Source organism: Myotis nattereri (assembly GCF_964212035.1).
Source record: "Myotis nattereri genome assembly, chromosome: 10".
NCBI lineage: Eukaryota > Metazoa > Chordata > Mammalia > Chiroptera > Vespertilionidae > Myotis > Myotis nattereri.
In genome coordinates, this window is record NC_138085.1 from 38,651,644 (window position 1) to 38,678,383 (window position 26,740).

The following is a 26,740-nucleotide window of genomic DNA, read 5'->3' on the forward strand; positions in this document are numbered from 1 at the left end:
ATGAGTACATGAAGCCTTGCATAAAGGCAAAATACTGCTTGGAATGTAGTTATGGAATGTTCTAGAACAGTGGTTCTCAACCTTCTGGCCCTTTAAATACAGTTCCTCATGGTGTGATCCAACCATACAATTATTTTCGTTGCTACTTCATAACTGTAATGTTGCTAATGTTATCAATCGTAATGTAAATATCTGATATGCAGGATGGTCTTAGGCGACCCCTGTGAAAGGGTCATTCAACCGCCAAAGGGGTCGCGACCCACAGGTTGAGAACCGCTGTTCTAGAATAAGCAAAACTAATAGAGATGAACAAGTTTAAATGGTGTTTGCTTCTAGCATAGAGGTTGCGTGGGAAGGGGCATGAGGGGTCTTCCAGGGCTGATGGTAATGTCCTCTACTTAATAGGGGCTGCATTAAACAAGAGGGTATATGTCAATTCATCAGATGATACTAAATTTTGCACTAAGAGAAAATACTGAACTCTAGTTAATTATGTGCATGCTAAGGTGTTAGGTTTGAACTGCAATTTACTTCGCAATGCCTCAAAGAAAGCAAAGCGGACTGGTACATGGAAGGATGGAGAAATGTGATAAAGCAAAGCTAGTAAATGCCAATGTAAAATCTAGATAGACCTGTGTATGGATGTTCAGCACACAGTTCTTCAACTTTTAAAAACTGTTTGGGGCGCTAACCGGTTTTGCTCAGTGTTTAGAGCGTTGGACTCAAGGGTCCCAAGTTCGATTCCGGTCAAGGGCATGTACCTTGGTTTCAGGCACATCCCCAGTAGGGAGTGTGCCGGAGGCAGCTGATTGATGTTTCTCTCTCATCAATGTTTCTAACTCTCTACCCCTCTCCCTTCCTCTCTGTAAAAAGATCAATAAAACATATATTAAAAGAAAATGTTTGGGAATGGTGGGGGGCGGGAATAGAGAGCATTTTTTATATGCATAGCCTGGCTGACACCAAATTCAGTCATCTAAGTAAGATATTCTTGGACCGTTTATGTATATTTCATTTGTGGGTTTGTTTTTGTTTTTTCGTGGGGGTTTTGTTGTTGTTGTTAATCCTTACCTGAGGATATTTATTTTCCCACTGATTTTTTTTAGAGAAAATAAAGGGAGAGGGAGAAACACCCAGAGAGAAACACTGATGTAAGAGAGACACATAGATTGGTTGCCTCCGCACACACCCTGACTGGGGATGGAGCCTGCAACCAAGGTACATGCTCTAGAGCGAAATCAAACCCTCGACCCTTCAGTCTGGGGCTCTAACCATTAAGCAAAACTGACGAGGGCTGTATATTTCATTTTAATCTGCACCAACCATGTTTATTCGCACTGAGCAGTCCATACATCTATGAAGCATGGGTATTTTAGAATCAGCCCCCACAGGGCTCAAGGCTTCTGGCATTCTCTTCCTTCCACCAAGAACTCAAACCATAGCTTGGGGTTCCTTGTTCTTCAGTGTAATGGCGGTCTCCATCATTTAAATGACTGGCCTGAACCTTCCTGACATTTCTCCCAGGACTTCGATCACCATTAGACAGCTAAGACCTGTATAAAAGAAAGCCAAGACTCCTAATGCGGGGCCTCTGGTGACAGGGTGAACCCTCTGACCAGCTCCCTCCCAAAGGACCCTGGGAGGCTCACTGATCCTCTTTCCATAAAACTGGTGCTGGGCGTGCCTCTTGCTGTGGGGGGTTGTGGCTACACAGGATTGTTTATAGAAGGTCACGTATCTGGTTCTCCATTAATTCTTGGTTTAGCCAACCCTCTGGTGGTTCCTTTTTATAAATAAGAACATTGGAGAATCAGGGCATAAATGAAATGCTCTACAGCACGCAGCTTGAATTCAACCCCATTGAAACCTAGAATTCTGATCTTCACCCCTCACCACACACTGTCCTGGAACCAAGCAGCAGCCAATTTTACAGATGCCCGTCTAGGACAAAGCTGGTGAGGAGCACGGAAGGCAGTGGCCTTCCAACTGCAAGCTGAAAACAATGTTGTGGGTTGTAATCAGCAACTTTTTAAAGAATAGAAGGCAAGAGATCTGGCTGCATCACATTCAAGAATAAACATTGGTCCCAGAAATGTGTATCAATATTTATACCTACATGTTTCTGGCTGTGAGTATGTAATTCAGAAAATTTAGAGAGCCACTCATTTAAAGATTAGGCCCCTCTAGATCAGAGATTTAGATCCGAGGTTTCATTCCCCAGACTTAAAAAGAAATCCTTGAAAGGAATGGGCTGAGAAAGGTTCTGAGTAAGCCCGTGTGGGGTAGACACCACTTGAGCAAAGGCCTCTGGCCTTCGAGGGATAGAATCACCGATCACAGCAGCATAGCTCAGACTGAGGCCCAGGCTCTGGACACAGATGTCCCAGCAAGACCCCCTGGGCTGTGTGGCTACATCCAGGGGGTAGAAAGGCAACAGTTCCACACGCTCTGCTCCTCTCAGCACTTTCCTGGGCCAACCATAAACAAAAGAGAATTTTCTTTTCTGTTTTTAAATATTTTCATTTATTTCAGAGAGGAAGGGAGAGAGAGATAGAAACATTAATGATGAGAGAGAATCATTGATTGGCTGCCTCCTGCACACTCCACACCGGGAATCAAACCCACAACCTGGGCATGTGCCCTGACCGGGAATCGAACCCTGACCTCCTCGTTCATAGGTCAATGCTCAACCACTGAGCCATGCTGGCCAGGCAAGAATTTTCATTTTTAAAAATACAGGACCCCAATCTATAAAACAGATGAATGAAGATGTTTTGTTAATGGAGTATGTAGAGAAAATCCCGCTCTGGCCCCAGTTATGGTCCTAGAGGCACTTCTACTTTATTTGGTCTTTGAGAGCTCTTCAGAATTTTCATGTTTGATAGGTTTTATCTATTGAAGTGTCTCTGGCCCTTGCTGTCATTTCATAACTCACAGCCCCAACTAACAAAACATAAGGCTGAAAACCTTGATATGGACCACTTTCAATTACATAGTCTCATGCTGCCCTCCGCAGTTCCATTGCTCTCCAGAGGCAGCCCCTATCATGTATCTGGTGGACATTTCCCAGTTTAAATAATCTTATGTGTGCATGTCCATAAGCAATGGATAGCATTGCTCTGGGGGATTTTTTTTCTTCTTTGTTGATATTCAACTACTATGAGGTTCACGTTCTTCTACAATGTGTCACTCATTGTTTTTTAGATGTACCCATTTTATATATGCTCATTTATGTATGGTGCTATATAGACTGCAACACATGGATATTCCGTAAACTTTCCCAAAATGCTGTCATTATAAGCATCATTGCTATGAGCATTCGTGGACGTGTCTCCTTGGGTTCATATGGGAGTTTGCTCAAGGTATAGTTGGAAGTGGAATTGCTGAGTTGTCATGTACACACATTTTCAACTTAATTAGTTATTGCTAACCTCACATCCCAGGATAACCAGCATTGATATTTCAGGACATGTGCTTGAAACTTCATACACCTGTGCACATGCACATACAAACATGACTTTACAGATAGAGAGACAGTAAATCTATCTCGTGCTTTAGGATGGGTTGCAGAGGGCTGTTTTCTGCATTAATTGGCCAGTACTCAACTGGTGGGCATTCGGGAGTTTCCCTCTTTACACTCTGAAATCAATAAAAATACATTTTAAAAAATCTTAGCTGAGCATGTGCTGTGCTCTCTGCTTGTGCTCACATACAGGATGGATACGTGCAGCCTTGATGCCTGACCTGGTGCATAGATGAGTTTGAACCCTGACTCAGCCCCTCATTAGCTCTGTGGCCTTAGGCGAGTTATTTGATCATCGAAGCTTCAAATTCCTCACCTGAAAAAATTATAGATAAAACTGGTATCTACTTCCTTGTAGGGTCTAGTGAAAAGTAAATGAGTTAATGCACGTAGGAGTTCAGAAAAGCTCTTACCCATACTATAGATTTAGTAAATATTCTGGGTACTGGTTTAGTGCTAATGCCTGAAATAAAGACAAGGTTTCTGGTCTTAAGAAGGTAAATTTATCAGAATGTCAAATAGAAACAATAGAAACAGGTGTGGCCGCCAGTCAGAGGGAGCGGCAGGTACCAAAAACGTGCCAATATCGAGGGCATATGAGGGATACTCAAGAACTAGGGGAGGCCCTCACTCAAGGAGCTCTTTGAAGGGCTCAGACACACACAGAACAGTCCTGAACAAGGTCACACCCTCAGGTCCAGGCTGGGCCCAAGGCCTTAGCAAACACATACTTATTTTAGTAATCACAGAAAGGTACAAAGTCTTGTTAGACAAACTAGGTCTTTTAGAGGTTCTCAGGCACATAAGCCTCAAGGACACGGATGTGATGGAAATACCGAAGGCACGTGGCGTGTGAGCAAGCCCTGTCCTACGCCCTTCCCCACCCCCATCCTCAGGCCTTCTCTGCAAATGCCTCACTAGTGACCAGCTTCTTGGCTATCTTCTCCCTCAAGTATTCAGACTTGCTGGTTCTCCCACTGCCCTGGCAGCTGCTCCTTGGGCTCTTTTTCCCACCCTCTAGAAGTGGGTAGCTGTCCCACACCCTTCACCCTTCATGGCCCCACAGATACCTCATCTCTAAAATGGAGGTTAAATGAAACAATCTGTGTGACACAACTTAGCTCTGTTCTCTTCTCTGAGGATGCTGCCATCCATCCCCAGACAGTGGGGCCCAACATCCTGGCATCACTTTCAATCCTCTCTGAGCCCTGCCCGCCATATCCCACCTGCGCCACTGTCCTGTGCTCTACCGGCTGCTTCACCCCTCCCACACTCTGCATGTACTGCTGATGCTACCTGCTACACCAGGACAGTTCTCCCATCCCTCAAAACCTTTCAGCTACTCCCCAGTGCAGACTGAGGAAAGGCTCAATGTCTTAGGCAGGCATGCAAGGCCTTCTGTGATCCAGCCCCAGCCCACCTTCCAATTTCAATCCACCATGGCCCTTTTGTCCAGTTTGATTCGATCTGCTGGGTGCTGCACCATGAAACAGGAATTCTGTATCCAAATAAGGGGCTTAAACAAAGCTTGACAGATTCTTATTGCACAAGTTCAGAGCCTTTAATACCTTGATATGCACTGTGGCTCTTCACATTCTCCTAGCTTTATTCAGACTTGTAATACTCTATTTTCATGGAGTTCAAGAACAATCTAGGACAATCTGTACCATGCTGTTTCTCCAGCAAGACTTTGGAATGTGCCAGTCAGGTGGACCAGAGATAGCGTGGCCCATGGCCATGACCATCTTAGGCACGTTTGTTGTTCGTGACCATCGTTGAGTAGAATCTCAGCAGGAGCATAAAATCACAAACTGAGCCAAACAGCCTTTCTCAGCACACGAATGAGAAACAAATGCCTGACAGAGAGGCCCCGGATGGGCTGACAAGGATATACTTCTGCCTTAACTGCCAAGGCTGCCTGCTTTCCCAGTCTTCCTGACTAACCCGTCCCACAGACTTCGTTAAAATTCCCTGTATGCTTGCCCTGACCGGTTTGGCTCAGTGGATAAAGCGTCGGCCTGTGGACTCAGGGGTCCCAGGGTCGATTCCGGAAGGGGGCATGTGCCTTGGATGCGGGCACATACTCAGTGGGGAGTGTGCAGGAGGCAGCTGATCGATGTTTCTCTCTCATCAATGTTTCTAACTCTGTATCCCTCTCCCTTCCTCTCTGTAAAAATTCAATAAAATATATTTAAAAAAATAAAAAATTCCCTGTATGCTTAAATTAGCCAGTGTTGATTTCTGAGGCCTCAAACCAAAGAACCTTCACTGATATACAGTTCTTTAGGTCCCTGAGCAAAGCCATCCAAATATCCCACCAGCAATGGAGCAGCCAGAGCCATGCCCTCCACCACGCTGCCCCACAGGCAGTACCTGTCCCGTCTGGAGTAGACCTCACGAAGGTGGGCAGCATTTTCACTGAAGCAGTGGGGTGGGTGGTAGCTCCAAGCCCTTTCTCCATCTCCTTGCGAAACCGCTTAGAGATCTCCAGAAGGGTCTCATCAGAAAGACGCATGTGATAGAGATACTGGTCAACCTGCAGAAAGGGGAAAACAAGGATAGACACCTATAAGTTAAATAAAGTGCGGTAGGCATCTATGTCATAGAACATCACTCAGCCCTTCAAAAGAATAAAATCTGTCATAAACAGGTTATTTATGTAAGACCATTTAACCAGAGTCTATTTTTTAGGACTTCATATTTTAAAAAAAACTGAACTAAAAATTGAAATTAGAAAAATAGGTTTAATTTTATTTCTGGAGGAAAGGCCTATTAGGGAAAAGCAGAATTCTTTTCAGAAAGATAGAATGTTAATGTCTAAGACATCCCTTGAACCGGAGTTCTTTACTGACCCTCATTTCTTGTTTCCCCACAAACACCTCACAAGGCCAGTCATGCCAATCCTATCAATGTAGGCCAAGCAGCCGTCACCTCTTGCCTGAACTTACACAACCCCAATTCTACTTTTATCTCATCCATCCACTTTCCACCCCCAGCAGACTTGGCTATTGTTCCCCCTGCTTAAAATCTTTCAGTGGCTTTCCATTAGAACCAAACTCCTTGGAAACCCTTCCTAGGCCCTATAGCAGAGGTTCTCAACCTGTGGGTCACGACCCCTTTGGCGGTCAAATGACCCTTTCACAGGGGTCGCCTAAGACCATCCTGCATATCAGATATTTACATTACAATTCATAACAGTAGTAACATTACAGTTATGAAGTAGCAATGAAAATAATTTCATGGTTGGGTCACAACATGAGGAACTATATTTAAAGGGCCAGAAGATTGAGAACCACTGCATAGGGTCTGGCCTCCCCCCACTTACTAATCTCATTGGATGTCTCTTCACTCCGGTGCAGACTTTATCCTCGGTTCAGTCCCAACTCACCCAATTCATATTTCCTGCCCTGGAGCCTGTTCACAAGGGCCGTACGCGCCTTACCTCACGCTTCTTACCAGTCCTTGAAACCTCTCTCCATGGAGGCCTTCTCCCAATAAAATACTCAGGTCTCCCATTATTCTAAGAACTCAGACCTTTCTCTTCACAAAACCACCCGCAATTTGGAAATATATATTTAATAGTGTCCAAATATAGGCACCAAGGGCAAGAAGAGCCATGTCTCTCTGCTCCCTGCATCCCTGGAGCCTAGCACAATGCCTGATGCACAGTGGAGACTCTACATAGGTAGTTATGCAACCTCTCTTCCCCCCAGAGGCAACTTTCCATATTTATTTCATTGATCTTGTTTCCAACATAAATTTACATGAACTTTTCCCAGATTTAAAACCAGGAGAAGCATCAGGAGTCCTTCTCACACAGTTTCCTTCTTGGAAGCACCCATCTGCTTTGACCATAAATATTCCGTTTTCTCCTACTAGGAAAAGATTGGATAGAAATCCATCCAAGAAGACACACAGGTTTCCACAATATCCCTGTTCTCAGCAACAGTGTACAGGACATGGGAGGCTGCTGGCCATGGAGGGTGGGGCTAGAGAATCAGGAACGTTGGACCAGGCCCCAGCTGTGCCCTCAAGGTGTGAAGAGGGCGGGCTTCCCAGTCCTGTCAGCAAACTGAGGGACCAGACGGAACCCTGCTCCTCCCAGCTCTGAAACTCCAGGATTCCCAAAGGCAAAGCTTGGCTGATGACGACCACCATTGCTATTCCGGATGGTAACACAGGTCAGTGCCCACCTGTCCCTCACCCTTACCCAAGTCTGACAAAGAAGCATACATTTTTATTAGCTTTCCTAAAGTCCTAAATAATATTATAGCCTATTATAGTTTCCAGCCTTTTGAGTCAGGTCTTTGTGGATTTCCTTTTAAACAAACACAGCCTAGGATTTCCAGAGAAACAGCAAGGAGTGTTTAATCCTTTAAGAAAAGGACAATCCCTTGTGTCTCCTTACTCACATTTGCTCTCTTCCTGGACGTATCCTAATTCCCTATGGGTTTGTGCATGTCCTTCTCTTTGGGCCTGTAGAATAATGTTTCTGCCCCTGTAGAATAATAAGAGTGGCCTCCTGAGATCATTTCCAATATCCTGATCAGTACTCATCATTCACCATTCTCATAAAATCCCACAAGGTGAAGATCAGAGTCTGGAGTAAAATGCTAAGAGCAGCTGTAAGCAAGGTGAAGGCGTCTGATGAATCGGCCTACCCCTCCTCACGAGGGCCATGTGGTTATAATACAGCAAAATCGGCAGCCACCTTCCTCCCCTGGGGTGGGAAAGGGTGAGTAGGAGCAGAGAAGTGGTAAAGGCCCTAGCCACTCCTCTCCCTCCGCAGCCAGCAGAGAGGTCCGGCTTGTCATGCTCCATTTCCAATTTGCAGAAATGAGGATTTCCCAGAACTCCCTGTTGCCAGCATTTATTAAAGAGCTGCCCCAGAGTCAGAGTAAGTCCACCAGTCTAAATCAGGAAGAATCCAACTGTCCATTCTGTTTTCTGATTTTAGGCTCCTGGCACCTTACTTGTCTTGAGCCCACTGTCTGCCTCAGCCTCCCAGGCTGTGTGGCACCAGCCTCAGCCCGAGCTGGGTCACTGATGTGGGGTCCCAGGGTGCTCCTGAGGGGGCCTGGCCTCCCCCACAATGTTGTTTGAGGTTTACCAGGAAGTCAAAGGTATAGCTTCAGACAAGTCCCCTCTCTGTCAGTGCGTGGGAGACACATCTCTGGTGACCCCGGGCCCAGGACAACTTTAATCACTGCAGAGGCTGCCTGTTCCAGATCCAGTGACACCTGGCTTGGCCCAGCAACACTGCCTCATGGCTTACGCATCTTGGTGTGAATGTACAACGTCTGGGACCACCAGACAGAGGTCAACACCAGGCCACATCCAGGAATAGCCCAGGATGCCCTCATGGGCCATAGTCATAACAGCAAACCCTACGTGGCACTATTCTCAAGGTTTCACACCCATTAAGTCATTTAGTTCTCACAGCAGCTCTATGAGATAAGTAGTGTTATAACCACCTTCAACCAAGAGGGAAAGGAACTGTGCCCAAAGTCACATAAATACAAACAGCCAAGCCAAGATTCGACTGGGCACCCGGCTCATCTGTGTTTTTGTCTACTCCCCTAGATGAAAGCCCCTCTTCTGTTGGACAACAGCAGGTCTATACAGGCCAAATGGCACTGTGGGACATTTAGGCTAACCACACCCATTAAAAGGCCATCGTCTGCCCCACTGGTGTGGCTCCGTGGTATCGACCTATGAGCCAGGAGGTCATGGTTTGATTCCCGGGCAGGGCATATGCCCAGGGTTGCGGTATCAATCACCAGTAGGGGGCATGTAGGAGGCAGCCGATCAATTATTCTCTCTCATCATTGATGTTTCTCTCTCTCTCTCTCCCTTCCTCTCTGAAATCAAAATATATATTTTTTTAAATAATAAAATAAAATAAAACAAAAGGTCATCTTCTCTTGCCACCAACCCCTGGATGCAGACACGAAGGGCAAGCAGGCGCGGGCACAGCCCATAGGGCTGGCCTGGTAAGTCAGAAGGAAGCAGGAGAGTTCCTGCATGGGAGAGCAGGGCCTGTACCACAAACATGTCAAACTCAAAGGCTCACACGGGCCAAATAATCGAAGTTTAAGTTTATGTGGGCCTCAAAAAAACAAAAGCTTCAATTTTCATAGAAACATAGGTTTATTTCGATAGAGACATGCTGAATACAAAGGGCTGAAATAAATGAGTAGTCATTAACATAAAATTATAGAACATGTTAATAAAAATTAATATTTTTTCTTGAACATTAACTTACCAGACACTGAATAACTGCACAAATTAAAAAGTGTAATGCAAATAAACCTATTTTTCTTGTTCTCCGAAAGCGAAATATTTCCTGTTGTGCACACCAAACAAGTCAGTACAAGACTAGTGACCTGGCAATCGGCTGCTAAAATATTCACTGCTAGTATTAGTGGAGAGAAATGGTGCGCCTGCGCATAAGGTGCGTAGGGAAATGAATGCAACATGATTATAGTAATCAGTCATTAGCGAATGTTGTAGTTCGCTATTAAGAATTATGTATACCATTATGTACTCCAGGATATTGTAAAAATTAAGTTATGAAATTTTTATTAAAACGTTTCTTACAGCCCTAGCCGGCTTGGCTCAGTGGATAGAGCGTCAGCCTGCGAACTGAAGGGTCTCGGGTTTGATTCCGGTCAAGGGCATATGCCTGGGTTTCGGGCTCGATCCCCAGTAGGGGGCGTGCAGGAGGCAGCTGATCCATGATTATCTCTCATCATTGATGTTTCTATCTCTCTCTCCCTCTCCCTTCCTCTCTGAAATCAATAAAAATATATATTTTTTAAAAAAACAAGTTTTTTACATATTGTTATATTGCCTGGGCAGCAAAAATATTAGTTGTGGGCTGAGAGTTTGAGATGCTTGCTATACTGCCTTCTAAAAGGTTATACCATCACATTTTGGAGTGTGAGGTCACGTTCACAAGAAAGCAAAGATGGAGTGGCCACAATTCTACAGTGGCCATTCTTAGTTTAACTTTGATGTGTAAGCTGTGACAAGGTGTGTTGGAAATCCAGCCGACACTCCTCATCGTTAACCATCAAAAACTCTAACAAGTTCAACAGTAAACCTTTCCTCAATCATGATCTCCCTTACTCAATAGATTATAATCATCTTTCAGTGTTCAATGACAGATGAAAACGATGATAGTTTATTATCAGCTAAAGTTTATCAAGCCTTTCTTACCTGCAAGACACCAACCTATGGCTTTACTGATTTGACCTCCATTGTCCTTGTGTGTGTGTGTGTGTGTGTGTGTGTGATACTTTTTTTTAAAATTAATTTCAGAGAGGAAGGGAGAGAGAGATAGAAATATCAATCAGCTACCTCCTGCATCCCCCCTACTGGGGATTGAGCCCACAACCCGGGCATGTGCCCTGATAGTAATTGAACCGTGATTTCTTGGCTCATAGGTCACGGAGCCACACTGACCAGGCATTCTTTGTCCTTTTGTAACAGGTCACTTCATGGTGGGGGGCAGAGCTAGAAGTGAGGTACATCTGGCTCTAAAGCCAGGCTGCTGGACCAGCACCCTCACCTGTCCTCTGGGTCCTCTTACTATAGACGCTCTCTGCCCTGTGGTTTCTTGGATGACCTCAGGGCCTTAATTTCCTCTCTGTCACATGAAACTAAAAAAGGATATGAAACGGCTGTGAAAAATGCGACTATAGCACCTTGGCCCAAACGTCCCCTCTTGCACAACATGATGGTGTATCCTCCCTGAATTTATTAGGCTATTCAGAGAGGGATGATTAATTACCTAATGTCACAGCTTCTTAAACACACCACTGGGGCCCACCCAGCCATGGCGGGCACGGCTGTGCTGGGTGAAGGGTGGCCAAGGGAGGCAGAAGTCAGAAACTAAAAGCAGCCTCCATACAAAGAAAGTTTTCCCGGAATGGGGAGGAAGTGAATGCACTTTGCAGAATCCTGCCAACATTCTCCCACAATGCAGCCAGAGGGAGGGAGCACCAGGCCCAAAGTCATGGGAGAAAGTCATTTAGGAGATAACAAATGTGCCCGGGACAGTAGGACTCCGGCTAGAAAATGCTCACTCTTAGAAAGGAAAGGCCCTGGGGGAAACAAGTTTAATTCCACTAAATGCAGACAGCACTCAAGTCTGTCTGGTTTGTCTCTCTGACCCCAATAAGTCGTCGGGCCTGAGTTCGAATGCTTCCAAGCTAACAGGCTCACTACTTCTCTAAGTTAGTGAGTTTCTATTATTGGTCAGCTCTATTTGTTAGGAAGCTTTTCCTCGGTCTAAGATAAATCTGTTTTCTGGTAACTTCTGTTTTAGTCTTCATGCTGCCACTTGGGACAAGAGTTCCCAACTTGGCTGCCTATCAGAATGACACAAGGAGTTTTTATAAGAAACTAAGAATTCCAAAGATCTGTTTCAAACTAACCAAATTGTTGCTTTTAGGGCTGGGTGATTGAACATCTTCCCCTCTCTTTTCGTTGATACACACCAAGCCAATAATGTGATAATGGTGGGCTGTGTTCTGGCCAACATTGCTCAAGGTCGTTTTTACCACTTTTCTGCCTGGGGTCTTTGAAAGTCCACATAGTTAAGATATTAGGCTAAGCATGAAATGGTTGGTCCTGGGTGCTGGAAATGGAAAGACAAACCTTGTACTTGTTGGGAATTATCAAAGCAGAATCATTCAGGCCAAACTTCATTTTGTAGCTGCTGGTGGTAAAGTGCAGAGTGTGGCGCCGGAAAAATCAGTGTTCAAATCCTGGCTCTAGCATGTGTATAGGTGTGTAATATTGGATGAGTCACTCTCCATCTGAGCTCATTTCCTCAATATGTAGGGTTGCAGAGCCCTACACAACAGGGTCACTGGCATAAATGGGGTAGGGAATGTAGTAAAACTCTATAAACTCTCTTTTATTTGCACCCCTTCTCCTTTCTCTCCCAGAGTCCCCTTGGCACCCTTAGAGGATCAAAGACATTTCTTAACTCTATTTAGTCACATTCGGGATTAACAAAAAGAGACTGTTTCTCCAACATGCCCCTTCTCTTTCCGTGGTGGGTGTGTGGCCTATTACCCTGGGTCACTTCTCTTTAAATCTCTACTGGGGAGAAAAGGGGGAAGGAGGGGTCATTCCAGGCTGGGGAAACAGAGATGGGCCAGAAACAAAGCCTGGCTGAGGTATGGGAAGGCCACCTGCCTGCATGGACAAGAGTGTGCACTAAAGAGAAAGGGATAGAAGTTTCAGAGGACATCTACTTAGCAATATTGAGGAGATTAAAACTTCCTTATTGGGGCAATTTGGGTCATTTTCTTTCTTCCCATAACACACAGTTCCTCTACAAAATTATGGATAGAGGCAGGAAGAGCTCTAAAGGCAAATTAACCCTAAACTCCTTATGAAATAGGATGGCATCCCAAGTGGGAAGCCCATCTCCTCAAGGGCCCACATTTTCCTCCAGACTAGCACTAAATGGAGAGGAAATCATGTCACAGCAAGGATGCAAGGAATGGAGGGAGTAGAAGGTCAACCTGGGGAGGCTCCACTTCAAAGTGTACAGACACAGCCCCTGCCAGGTATTCGGAAGCCCTGGAAGGACTGGCCTGGGGTGAGATCTGGAAAGGGATCTCAAAGAAACTGAGGCCAGGGAGTCGGCTTGACCCGAGGCCACACACTTGAGATTAGAATCTGGATCCCCAGACACCTTACTCTACTGTTAAAAACAATAAATGGCAATCCGACTACAAGTCCAGAAGGGCCCATGTCATCCTGCAGGCTGATTCCTACTAATGGCTGGTGGCTACTGCCTGGTTCCTGAGTCCCAGTGAGAAAATGGTCCTGATCAAACTGTTTGTATGTAGAAAAGAGCACTATTCCAACTTTGACAGTTTGTTATATAAAGTACTGTAAATCCCACCTTGAATACCTTAGGCGATTTCCAAGGAGAGTGAAGAAGAAACCTTAAACTTCAACATCTAACCCCTGAGTCACTGACCACTGGGGCCCCAGCTTTCTCCCATTTTATAGCCTTTATTGAAAACCAGTTTATGCAAAGCACAATGGTGTACATGAACATAATTTTTAAAAAAAATCAATTCTGGAGATAGATAGTACAACAATAACAATGCACACACATAAAATAAATTTTTAAAGAAATCAAGGTGCCTATTCCCTAGAACTTTACAAGCCAGCACAGAACTCAGCTCATATTATAGACCCAATAAATGTCTCTGAAATGGAGGGATGGGTTTCAGTAGATAACAAGGGCAAGCACAATGTCAGGCCCCCCTGGGAAGTGTCACAGGTATGAATAAGTGGTCTGTGAGACCAGCATTCAAGGGAACTTGCTTCTGGGTTAAGAACATACACATATATAAGTCCGTAGATATGTGTTGACCTGGAGACAGTAGGGAGATCATATGAAAAGGTTCAGAGGTGTGGGCAAGCCCAAGATCCTGGAAGGAGATTATGAATTCTAAGATCAGAAAGCTACTCACCATCACTATATAACATTACCTCCTAAATGCAATGTCTTCATAATTAGTATGATTTAATCCTATCACTTTTACTCAAGGGATCATGGGAAGGAAGGATCATAAAGATCACCCCACTGAGTAAAGTTGCACTGTTGTTCACTGGCCAGTCAATTCTCTGTAGGGTTAATGTCAGGAGAAAGTCTGGCTGCCCAGACTTGCTGTGCCTCCTGCTACAGACTAATGAAGTCAAAATGACCGACTCAAGAACTGTCCTTTTTTAAAATATCTATATATATATAAAAAGCCAGCGATGCCCACTACTGGCCCGATGAAGGGGGTGGGGGGTGGAGCCAGCCTGCCAACCTCCTGCAGCCCCTCCCTGCAGCCAGCCTGGCCCTGAGCAGGCGATCCTGCTGTGCTGGCCAGCGGCTGGCCAACCTCCCGCTGTCTCCTCCTCCCGACAGGCCTGGCCCCAATCTGCCCCTACTGGAGCCAGGCTGGCCAGACCCCACCCATGCATGAATTCATGCACTGGGCCTCTAATATATATATATATATATATATATATATATATATATATATATATATATATAATCTTTTTTGACTGATTTCAGATAGGAAGGGAGAGGGAGAGAGAGACACATCAACAATGAGAAGAATCAGCTGCTTCCCGCAAACCCTCTTCTGGGGATTGAGCCTACAACCCAACCATGTGCCCTGACCTGGAATCCAACCGTAACCTCCTGGTTCATAGGTCGACCAACACACAACCACTGAGCCACACCAACCAGGCGAGAGCTGTCCTTTTTGCCGTGACTGTCAAGAAGCTCAGAGCTCTGTACTCAACTCCAGTGAACCACCCTCAGTCTTAAGTTTTTTTGGCAATCATTCCTGCCTTTTCTATGACTCTTGTTCTAGGAATTTTTTTTTTATGCCAGGAATTTTTTTTTATTGGAAGCTGAACCATATCACCTAATCCTTTTAATAAGCAGACAGAAATACATGATTGAACAAATGCTCATTTCTACAGGACACACCCTCCTGGTAGAAGAATGAACTCAAGCGACCAAACCAGGTAAGAAAGCAATTCCACAAATATATAAGCATCAGGGCCAAGGACACAGAGGCACCACTGGACTTCCTTTCTCCAGTCTTTGGGTATCTCTGATTTAGTAACTAGAGCCTTCTCTCTAGGAAGTGCTAATGAACACTAGCTAATTCCTACCTTTTAGCTTCTTCTAGACCTCAAGCAAACCAACTGATTGAATTTAAGCTTTCCTAGTACTCATGTTCTTGTCCTAAAGATACAGTAAGGTCATATAAATAGTCAAGAAATATATATGGCTCCAAGCTAGCCTCTCCGGAAGAATTTTAGGAAGCACCATACCCTCTTGACTAGCCTCTTCTGTTTTAATTCAACAAGTCAAAACAGGATTGGAGGTGCAGGGCAGGGATCCTACACAGCATAAAGAATGCATCACCTACCACCACATGTAATAACATACATAGGAGAGACGCCGTATTTAAGTCCATTTATATTAAGGACAGAAATAGACCTATGCTGGTACAAGTCAGCTTAGTGATTAAGTAGTGGTTAGTGCTGGCGCTGGTGCTGAGATGTTCTGGATCTGGGTGGTGTTGTTTCCTGTGTATATAATCTCCAATTTAAAAATGTAGGAAGAACCCAGCCAGCATGGCTCAGTGGTTGAGCATCAACCTAGGAACCAGGAGGTCATGGTTCCATTCCCGGTAGGGTCACATGCCTGGGTTGTGGCCATGCAGGAGGCAGCCAATCAAGGATTTTCTCTCATCATTGATGTTTCTATCTCTCTCTCCCCCTCTCCTTCCTCTCTGATATCAATAAAAATATATTTTAAAATAAATAAATTAATAAAAATGTAGGAAGAAACAAGGGCAAGGCATTGACTAAGCCCTAGTCTACCCACTGTGCATGGTCAGAGAGCCAAAGGAGCTCAGAGTTCAAGAGAGGTCAAACCAGAGGGGAGAGCCATAATCTAAATGCAGTCACACATGGCCTTCCAATGACTATGTGCTCACACCTATTTGCAACTTAGTTTTGAAAGAATTTCAGCCCTGGTTAGTGTAGCTCAGTTGGTTGGGCGTCATCCCATGCACAGCTGATCGATGTCTCACTCTCACATTGATGTTTGGATCTCTCCCTCTCCTTCCTCTCTCTCTAAAAGTCAATTTAAAAAATTTAAAGAAAGAATTTCATATTTTTTGTGTAATTCCTTTGCCAGTGTTTTACTACAAATATTAGATGAGGAAATCAAGGCAGGACCCACACATCTGGTAGCCAGGTGAATGCCCTAACCTGGGGGACAGGTGTAAGCATCCTAGGAAAGCCAGGTAACTGCTGTCAGTGACCTCATTAATAATAATGTCACCGTGGCCAATGTGGCTCAGTTGGTTGGGTATAGTACCATGCACCAAAAGTTCACTGGTTCCATTCCCAGTCAGGGCACATGCCCAGGTTGCGGGTTCAATTCCTGGTCAGGCTGCGTGCAGGAGGCAACTGATCCATTGTTTCTCTCTCACATCAATGTTTTTCTCTCTCTCTCCCCGTCTCCCTTTGGAAGGAAAGAAGGAAGGAAGGAAGGAAGGAAGGAAGGAAGGAAGGAAGGAAGGAAGGAAGGAAGGAAGGGAGGGAGGGAGGAAGGGAGGATGGAAGGAAAGAAAGAAGGGAGGGAGGGAGGGAGGAAGGAAAGGGGAGAGGGAGGGAGGGAGGGCAAGGGGAGGAGGAAAGGAAGGACGAAGGGAGAAGAAAAGAAAGAAAAGTATAATAATGCCTTCAGACTCCTGAGAAGACAAAGGCTGTGCAAAAAGATGAGTGGGGGAGGAAAAGACATGGCAGGTCCTGGATTCTATTGGTTTTTAAAATGTTTTTTATTGATGTTTGAGAGGGAGGGAGAGGGAGACAGAGAGAGGAATATCAATGAGAGAGAGACATTGATCGGCTACCTCCTGCACACCCCCTACTGGGGATCAAGCCCACATCAGGGCACGTGCCCTGACAAGGAATCAAACCAGGTGCTTCTGGGTTCATGGGTCAATGCTCAACCACTGAGCCACCCTGGCTGGGCCAGATCCTGGATTCTTTAAGGCTCCTGTCCTCCGAAACACAGCTAACCAAAAGTAATAGATAAGCCACAACACTCTTTGATGGGACAAGGCGGACCCTGACTGGGGACTAGGGCCCGCCCTGCCACCTTGGGGAGACTCCAGCTCTGAGCGCCGTGTACTAACAACCCTGGGTGGCAGGGTAAGTGTGGAGCTGACAGGCACTCCTCCAGGATCCTGTGGCGCGATTGTGAGTCACAGGGTTTCCTGTTCTTCCAGTTCTTGCTCTGAGCTGCCTCAAGTTACAGCCAGACAGACCTCGGGCAGCAGCACCTGTCAGGGGTCCAGAGATGGGCATTTGGGACACCCGTCACGGGACCCTCCTGCCCTCAAACATTTTGTTCCGAGTGTGGGGCCGCAGTACAAAGGAATAATATGTCCCAGTTGTGCATGACAGTGGCACAGTTCATTTACCCACGCATATTGAATGAGAACTAAATTGAATGTGCCAGGGACAGGCACTGAGGACACCGGCATCAAGGAAACCCCAGGCTTTGCCTGCAAGGAGCTCAGTCTATTGGTGGGAGGCAAATACGTCAACAAATAATTACAGACTGAAGGTAAGGGCAGAGATTAGGCAGTTTCTTCCACTGTAATAAAATGCAGATTTATAATAACTTAAATCTTTTTTATTTAAAAAGAAGTTTTAAATCTTCATTGTTGAAAGTATTACATATGTCCCCTTTGTTCTCTGTTGACCCCCTATAGCCCGCCCCGCCCCCCACCCCAGGCCCTCACCACCCTATTGTCTGTGTCCATGGGTTATGCATATATGCATATAAGTTCTTTGGTAGATCTCGTCCTACCCACCCACCCACCCCTGCTTTCCCTCTGCGATTCGAAAGTCTGTCGCACACATCAGTACAATTCTGAGGAGTGTTTGTCTTGCAAAGGTTAGAAAAGTGTATGTGCTAACCCCATGCCTAGAATGTTCTCCTCCTCTGGACTAACAAACTCCCATTTGTCCTTCAGGGCCTCTCCCCAAATGCCTCCCCAAATTCCCCAGCCATGACGCCAAGGCACTTCTGACACCTTGTGTCTCTCACCCTCACGGGTCCCAAAGGACTAAAGACACTGACTCCCTGTTCCCAACTTCATCTCTGTGATGCCAGCAGCTATCTCAGTACCGAGATATAGCTGGTGCCCAAGACGTATTTGTTACGGTTACATGCAAGGGGCCACAGGAGTGCCAAAGAAAGGAGCAGAGTAACTTGGGTGAAGGGGAAGAACTGGCTCCTCCAGACTGCCAGGGGCTCTGAGCTTGATCTTATTCTTCAGGTCTGGGTCCTTGTAGCAGCACAATTTCCTCTCCATCTACCTGTCTGCCCTGGCCAATACCCCAGGTCCCTAGGGGTCAGATTCTGTCTCCCCTGGACAGCCCCCTCCCATCTGGTGCCCCCTGTCCACCTGCTGGACCAAATCCATTTGTGTGTCTGTGTTTCTGCACCATGGTCAGCCCCCAGACCTTCCCAGTCTACCGACCCACCCACAATTACACCCATTTGCCTGGGACAATCTGTTTACACTGTGGTGGCAGAATAACGATTCATGGTGCCTCATTTCACTCTCAAAAGTGACTGAGTTTGGCCCAGCCAGTGTGGCTCAGTGGTTGAGTGTCAATCTATGAATCAGGAGGTCATGGTTCAATTCCTGGTCAAGGCACATGCCCAGGGTTGAAGGCTCGATCCCCAGTGTGGGGCATGCAGGAGGCAGCCGATCAATAATTCTCTCTCATCATTGATGTTTCTATCTCTCTCCCTCTCCTTTCCTCTCTTAAATAAATAAAAACATATTTTTAAAAGTGACAGAGTTTGGCCCTAGCCGGTTTGGCTCAGTGGGTAGAGCATTGGCCAGAGGACTGAAAGGCCCCATGTTTGATTCCAGTCAATGGTACATACCTAGATTCCAGGCTATATCCCCAGCCCTGGTCCAGGCAAGTGCGGGAGGCAACCAACTGATGTGTCTCTCTCACATTGGCGTTTCTCTCTCTCTCTGTCTCTCCTCCCTCTCCCTTCCACTCTCTCTAAAAACCAATGGAAATCTATTCTCGGGTGAAGATTAACAAATCAAAAAAAAAAAGTGACTGAATTTGAACAATATAAATGATTGGGTCACCCCAGGTACAGGCCACAAAGCAAAGCCCCCCTCTCTTCTCAGGGAACCCACACCTGAAGGATGAGCTCTCGTGCTACACAAAGGGCGCTGAAAGGAACAGGATGGGAACCGAGCAACGGGGTTCTTGCTCTGGAGCTTGGGCTGGTCCCCAATGCACAGCACTAAGGGACATTTTTCCTCATCTGTAAAATGAAGGGCTGGACTAGATAACCCCAATGGTCTTCCTTCTCAACTGGCACCCGACTCATAATCCCATGAAGCTGAAACACAACTGGCCATCTCTAGTTATCGCGGGAGCCCCAGGCTGGGGGTCAGGGCCTGGGCTCTGGAGTCAGACAGCCTGGGTTTGCATCCTGACTTGCCCTTGGGCAAGGCACTGTCCCTTTCTGTGCCTTGGTGTGCTCATCTAAACACTGTGTAATAACAGTGTCTACACTAGGGGGCTGTTTGCGGAAGGCCTGAGTTATAGTAAAGGGCCCTCACTGAGTAAGTACTGCACTCTTTGTGGTTTTAAGACCTTTGGGAATTGAAGGGGAAAGGAACTGATGGGACATGATTGGAAGACTTCACTGAGAGGGGTTGAGACAGGAAAATTGGGGAGGAAGAAGGAAGCAGAAGGGGAAAGTCCCTCAAATGGAAAAAGGATAAATGGCAGCTTCAAATGCCCTCATTTAACCCTAATTAAAGCTGCCCTATGGCTTATCTGGCTTCATTCCTTTATCAGACAATATGGAGATGCCAGAAGGAAGAGGTTGGGAATAAGGCCTTTCAAGAACAGGGACCCTTTCCAGGGAGGGGCTGCTGAGCTGAGGGTGAGAAGGGGCAGGAAGGCTGGGTGGGTGGGTGCCATGGTTCCCACAACCAGGTTCTCAGTCCTGATTCACTCTCTTGATTAATTCCAAGATAAGTTTCAGTCAAAGTCCCTCCAAGGAAGGAGTGTCAGGAAATGCATACAGATCCACAGATAAAAATGCAAAAAGCACAGCCACCACTAAAAGAGGGCAACACTTCAGGGGAAACAGGATTCTTTGGCTTCTGTTCTGGTGGGAACAAAGCCAAGACTCCCCACTGGGTTTAGACAAGACAAAGGCTGGACAGGAATGAGGGGAGTAGAGTGTGGGCCCCACACAGAGGGTCCTCTTGATTCTGTCAAGAACCCCAGACATCCCAGTGACAGGAGGGGCCACACTGGACAGTCCAGATTCTATATATAAGGGTCAAAACTCTCTGCTGAGACCCACAATGGCTAGGGACCCTACACCCAATGTGACAAAATGTGGGAATGGCCCTGGCCGGCTTGGCTCAGTGGATAGAGCGTCCGTCTGTGGACTGAAGGGTCCCGGGTTCGATTCCAGCCAAGGGCACATACCTGGGTTGCAGCTCACCCCCCAATAGGGGACATGCAGGAGGCAGCCTATCAATGATTCTCTCTTATCACTCATGTTTCTATCTCCCTCTCCTTCCCCCTTCCTCTCTGAAGTAAAGAAATATATATATATATATATGAATGTGGGAATGACTGTTCACTTCAGTGAAACCACAGGGGTCAGTAGGACCAACACCTACCATGACCTGAACCTATGACAGCCCAGGGCAACTCAGGCAGTTTCTCCCATGGGAAGCCAGAGGCAGGGCCAGATGTGAGGAAGAATGGGCAAATGTCTCCTTGGCCAACTCCAGCAAAAGTGGCCTCAGCAACTGCCCTGGGAGCCTCTGTCCTTCTGCCCTCTGGGGGATTGGAGGGGGGTGGGGGGAATGGGCACTGAGGAGGGGTCTGGGTTTCTACAGTGAAAGGGGTTGAACTAATGGTGTGATTCTTCAATGCAGCTGTGTCTCTCATGGCTTCCCAAGGAGGATGCTTCAATCTGAGGTTCACCAATGACCAAGGTGACCCAGAGATTCCCCAGTAGGGGTGCTAGCTCCCCAGAAAACCAGAAGGAAAGCAATTGGAGGAAGAGCTCTGTCCAGGGAAGAGAAGGGTTTAGCAGAAGGGACAATGAGGATGCTCCCTTATACCTCAGCTTTAGGAACTTTCCACTCTTCTGCCCTCCTTGCCCTCTGTTCTAATCCGACATCAGACAGAGAGCATAAGTGGGTGAAAACCTGTATGTCCTAAAAGCCCTTGGGAAAAAAGAAGTAGGGTATCTTGCTCTTGCCCAGATGGATAGTGCAGTAGGGTATCTAAGTGTATCTTTCTCTATGTACTAATACTGAACACACAAAGTATTGATCATGTGTCAGGCACAGCTCTAAGGGCTTCACATATATTAACTCTCTATTTAATCCTTACAACAACCCTATCAAGGTGTTATCCAGACACTCTCCATTTTACAAGAGAAAGAACCGGCCTAGAGGGGTTAAATTAACCAGCCCAAGTGCACACAGCTGGTTCCATGATGAGCCAGGATTCAACTCCAGGGAGCCTGGTTCTATACCTCACCACGAAGCCTCTCCCAGTGGCTGCTGGACTGTCCCTCAGTGGGTGTCAATGGCCCCTCTTCTTTGCTCCCAGCTATGGAAGCTCCTGAGTTCACGTTCACCCAGCACACACACCTGCCTCGCTCAGACACCTGGCAGAGGCCTGGCCTCCATGGAAACCCCAGCAACAGCGGGGTGAGACTCCCCTGGGGACAACTGAGCAGATTTCTCTCCCACTGGCTTTCTGGAATGCTTATATTGCTCACATTCTCCTGGTTGAAGACAGAGAGACAGTAACCCAGGTAGCCCACCCTTCAGCCAGGGGTAATGAAGATCCTCTCGTTACTGTGGATCTGCAGAGCTCACCTTAAATTCATCTTTTCTGAAAGGCCACTCCCACCATGACTGTCCCATGGCATGGCACGCTGAGAGCTAAGAGCTATGGTGCTCACTGCAGCTGCTAACTGGCTGTATGACCACTGTGAAACTGAAGGGGGGAGAGGGAAACAGACCATGATCTTCTAACACAGTTTTTCACTCAACCTGTACAGATTTTGGACCAGAAAAGTCTTTGTTGTGGAGGGGCTGTCCTGTGCATTGTAGGATGTTTAGCTGCACCTCTTGCTTCTACTTATTAGACGTAATAACACATTGCCACCCACCTTCCTTGAAACAACCAAAAATGTTTTCAAACATTATGAATATTTGAAAACTACTGCTCTAAAGGAAGAGTAACAACAACAAAAAACAGGTTTTGCCCCTGTAAATTTGGGTGGAGTGGAATTCTTGCTCTAAGATAGGCTAGGACAGCCCCTCACATGAGATTATCCATCCCAAAATGTCAACAGCGCTGAGGTGGGGAGACCTGCTGTAGAAGTTGGCAGAAACAGCCAGTCAAGTGCAAGGAAGCATGCCCTGTGATCCATGGAGTGTGATATTAAGATGCAGCCAATGAACTCTGGGATTTGATTTGCCCCCCCCCCCCCGACACCCCCCACCCCACCCCTACCGCTCGCCCACTGCTTTGGAAAGGCAAAGACAGACACACACAGTGTTGGAAAACAAACCAAACTTGCTGACTTCAAAACCCAACCATGATAATGAGAAACCTGTTATCAAGAGTTGTCTTATAAACCAGAAGTATCTGAACAAAGGCAGCCAGTTTTCTGGGGTTCTTGAGTTCTTTTAGTGCCTCAGATCTCCTTACTCTGACTGCCAGATTTTTTCGAGAAAACTGTCACGGTTTGAGTTGTTTTGATTCCCCCTGGAAAAGGGCCCCTCACTGCCCTCTAACTCCTTGGGGTGCTGAAAACGTTTAACTTTGAACGTAAAAATGTTTTGTTTTGTTTTTAAATGTTGGCTTTGTCTGAGGAGGCTCTGAGGGAATTTTAATTCATTCAGGGATAAAGAACAAAGTGCTTCCTAGAGTTCTCTGAAATAGAAGTTTGATAATACAAAACAAATGAATGGTTAGCAAAAGCTAAAAAATATTCCTGCTACCATCAGTTATCTTCTGAGCGTGGAAGGGACAGTATTAGGATACTAAGTATTCGGTTACAAGTTGAAAGAATAAGCGACAAACTGTACCTCATTTAACCACATAATACATCATTTAACTTAAAGTCATAGAGCCTATTATTTTTTTAAATATGTTTATTGATTTCAGAGAGGAAGGGAGAGAGAGAGATAGAAAGAGAGAGAGAGAGAGAGAGAGAGAGAGAGAGAGAGAGAGAGAGAGAAACATCAATGATGAGAGAGAATCATTGATCGGCTGCCTCCTGCATGCCTCAGACTGGGGATCGAGTCCACAACCCAGACATATGCCCTGACTGGGAATCGAACCATGACCTCCTGATTCATAAGTCAATACTCAACCACTGAGCCATGCCTATTATAGTAAGTGAGGCATGTAGGAGGCAGCCGATAACTTTATCTACTTCATGGAATTACTAATGAATTAGCATTCATTAACATCTTTATCTACTTCATAGAGTTGTTAATGAATTAACCTAAGTGAAGAGCTTAAAACAGCACATGCTATCTGTGTTTCTCTTGATTTTCAAAGTGTCAATCGGCAAAAAGGAACAAATAGCCCTTACTCCCCTTTTAATGGCACAAAACACTAGGCTTGTCCATCCAGAGACAAGTGACTGACAGGGCTAGTTCTGGGCAGGTGAATCTAAGCTCTCCATGCCTCAGACTACAACCCAGAAGATGTGAGATGATAGAGATTTCTGCAGAATCCAAATCAAGGCCTTTTCAAAAGACTCTAAAATTAAAATCATGTCTTATCTCCCTATTCTTCCTTCTGGCGGCAACATGAAAAGATACTTCCAAAATATTCTCTCTGATTCTCTTCCTTCCTATGTAATTGCAGCTGGAATCAAACAGCTATGCTCACCTAAGTCAGCAGGCAAAGTCTTAGGTTCTGACACCTGATGAGTTAAAGGCCCGACTCAACTCTGCCCCCCTTGGTAATTTAGAGGAAATACACCCAGACACTTGACAGGCAGGAGAAAGCTAGCTGCAAGGGTAGAGAAGAGAAGCCTAGAAGAAGGACATTTTCTTATTGCTGTGCTTAGTCATCACAACTCCATTAAGTGGGAAAGGCCGCTGTTGTCATACTCATTTTACAAAAAGAAATCGACAGTCCAAAGAGGCAAAGTGGTGTGCTCAGGGGTCCTGGGGTTTTAAAAAACCACAAAACAGAGATTAGAACTCATTCCCTGATACCCTGGCTAATTCTCTTTCCAAAGAGATGGCCCCCTCTTCCAGACCGGGGAGTGGTACAACGCCACAGTTCCCTAACTTCCTCCCTCTGGGTTGGGAAAAAGTGAATTTGTAAAAGAATTCAAACGTCCTGGGGTGATCAACATTTGCCCAACAAAGAAGACCCCCAGCTTGTATGAAAGATACAACAGCTTAGTATTTTAGGACTTGCCAAGGGATGACAGTCTTCCAAGTGTTAACTCACTCCTTGGGCAGAGAAGCCCAAAGTAGTTGCCAAGATCCTGCCCGCTCACAGACATGTTCTTAACTAAACTGAACTAAAGGGCAGAGCAGGGCCACATCCCAGGAATGAGTTAGAGAGTGACAGCCGTAGATACGACGAGTAAAACTCAACTCACAGCCAACCTCTGCTCCCTACTCCAGGCTGAGGCTGGGAAATGCCATGCTTTACTTGGGTGATCATCTGCTACCGCTCTAAAAACACCCAAACGGTAACCCCCTCATCTATCCTTTACTCTCAGGACCCCCAAAATGGGAGTATGAGCAGGTTGCCCCACCAAATGATAACGCCAAGAGATTTTTCCAAAAATACGTTTCCACTAAAACACAGAAATTTCAAGGAGGTAATTGAGCAATGCTCTCTCATTGCCTCACAGCACTGGACACCCCACCCCCACCCCCCAACCCTGCCCCAGCCAATCCCCTCTTCTCCAATCTAGCTGAAGCCCAGGGCCAGGAGAACCGATCCTGAAATCCAGAGCATTTGAGAAACTATTCAACCCAGAGTGAGAGCGACTCGGGCCCAGCCCAGCCCCACCCCCAACCCAGACCCGGAGGCACGCGGAGCTAGGCTCCCGGCCCGGGCAGAGGCTCTTTCTTATGTAAATGACCGCGCCGCCGATAGGACTCTGGTGGGGGCAGCGGGAGGAGGGGGCTGCAGAGAGCGAAGTGGGCAGACAGGTCAGGGCCAAGGTCAGGAAAAAGCTGATTTTCGGAACCACAAACATCTCAGGGAGATGGGCGCGGGGGCTGTCGGTCCTCTCCGAGTAACTTACAGAAGTACCAAAAGTAACATGCCAAGTCCGCCCCCCATTTGGAGGCGGGCCCTGGGGGCCCAAGGCGGGGCGGTTCCGAGGCAGCTTGGGGGAGGTGATGTACGCCCCACGCGGAGCCTCAGTTCCGGGCACCTCAGTTCCGGGGAGGGGGCGCGGCGGGCGGAGTTCCTCTGTCTCTTTCCCATCTCTCTCCCGGGTCAGTCTCTCCCCAAAGCCCACCTCTGCAGGGCCTTGTGGAAGTCCTAAGGAAACCCCACTTCCCCAAAACGCGGCCCTTTAGCGCGGGAGCGTCCCGCCAGCCCAGCGCGGCGGCGGAGCCAGCTCCCCAAGCCACGATTCTCCCCACGTGCTCTCGCCGGAATTCAGGCAGCAAAAGAGGGGCTCCTCCCACGTGGGCCCATCAATCTACGACTACTGACTAAGTGACCCGCCCCTCCAGAAAAAAAAGAGAAGGAAAGCGCGAGCGCGCGCGGGGCGGTGGGGAGGGAGCGCGGTGCGAGCGCGAGCCCCCTGCCTGGCACGCGCGCAGCCGCCTGCCGGTGATTAGCGGACGTGGCTCCTGATGCCCAGGAGTTTCCCGGACGCCGAGACAGTTCCCACGTCCTCCGCCCCGAATGGGGGAGAAGAGCGGCCCCGCAAGGTGAAGGAGAGTTTCGGCGGGGACCCGGGAGAGCGGGCGGGGGACACACAACTTTGCCAGAGGCGAGCCAGCCACCCCCGCCCGCGCTTACTCACCTTCTGCACTTGGTCATGGTTGAGCTCCGTGAAGAAGTAAGCGAGCAGATGCGAGGCGATCATTTTGCCACGGCCCGACGGCGCCGAGATGGGAAAGCAAGACTGGAGCGCTTGTGGGGAAGGAGGGCGGCGCGGTCAGACAGCTTCCGTGGGACCGGGAGCGGTGAATCCGAGCGGCCCGCAAAGAAGGCTAACAGCGATGGCCCACCGGCGGAAGGATCTCCGGTCTCTAGGATCAGGTTTGGGGAGTCACAACTGCTAGGAGGCTCCCAAAAAAATCACTCCCGGCGACGTGTCGGGTTGCCCCGCTGTCAAGGCGCTAACTTCAGCCACAGGATCCCTAGGGCTCAACTTGGGAAGAATCTCACCCCGGTTCCACGGGGGGTGATCGGACCTCTCCCGCTCACGCGCGCGCTGCTCTCGCCCGCAGATCTTCTGGGCTTGGTGACTCGGCGTTGCTAGCGGCGGCCCGGGAGTCCAGCGCTAGAGTTTCGTGCAACAATGTGGCTTATTGAGGGGCTGCCGGCTCCCGGGCC

The 26,740-nt window shown here is 47.1% G+C and overlaps 1 protein-coding gene across 1 annotated transcript in view; it reads right to left on the minus strand.

Moving 5' to 3' along the window:
* HK2 (hexokinase 2) overlaps window positions 1-26,267 on the minus strand; it is a gene marked incomplete at its 5' end in the record, with an annotated part of 63,083 nt that extends 36,816 nt beyond the window's left edge. The window contains 2 exon segments of the mRNA XM_081101538.1: window positions 5,897-6,059; window positions 26,205-26,267. Of these exon segments, the coding sequence (XP_080957664.1) occupies window positions 5,897-6,059; window positions 26,205-26,267 (226 nt within the window).
* Window positions 26,268-26,740: the final 473 nt, after the last annotated feature.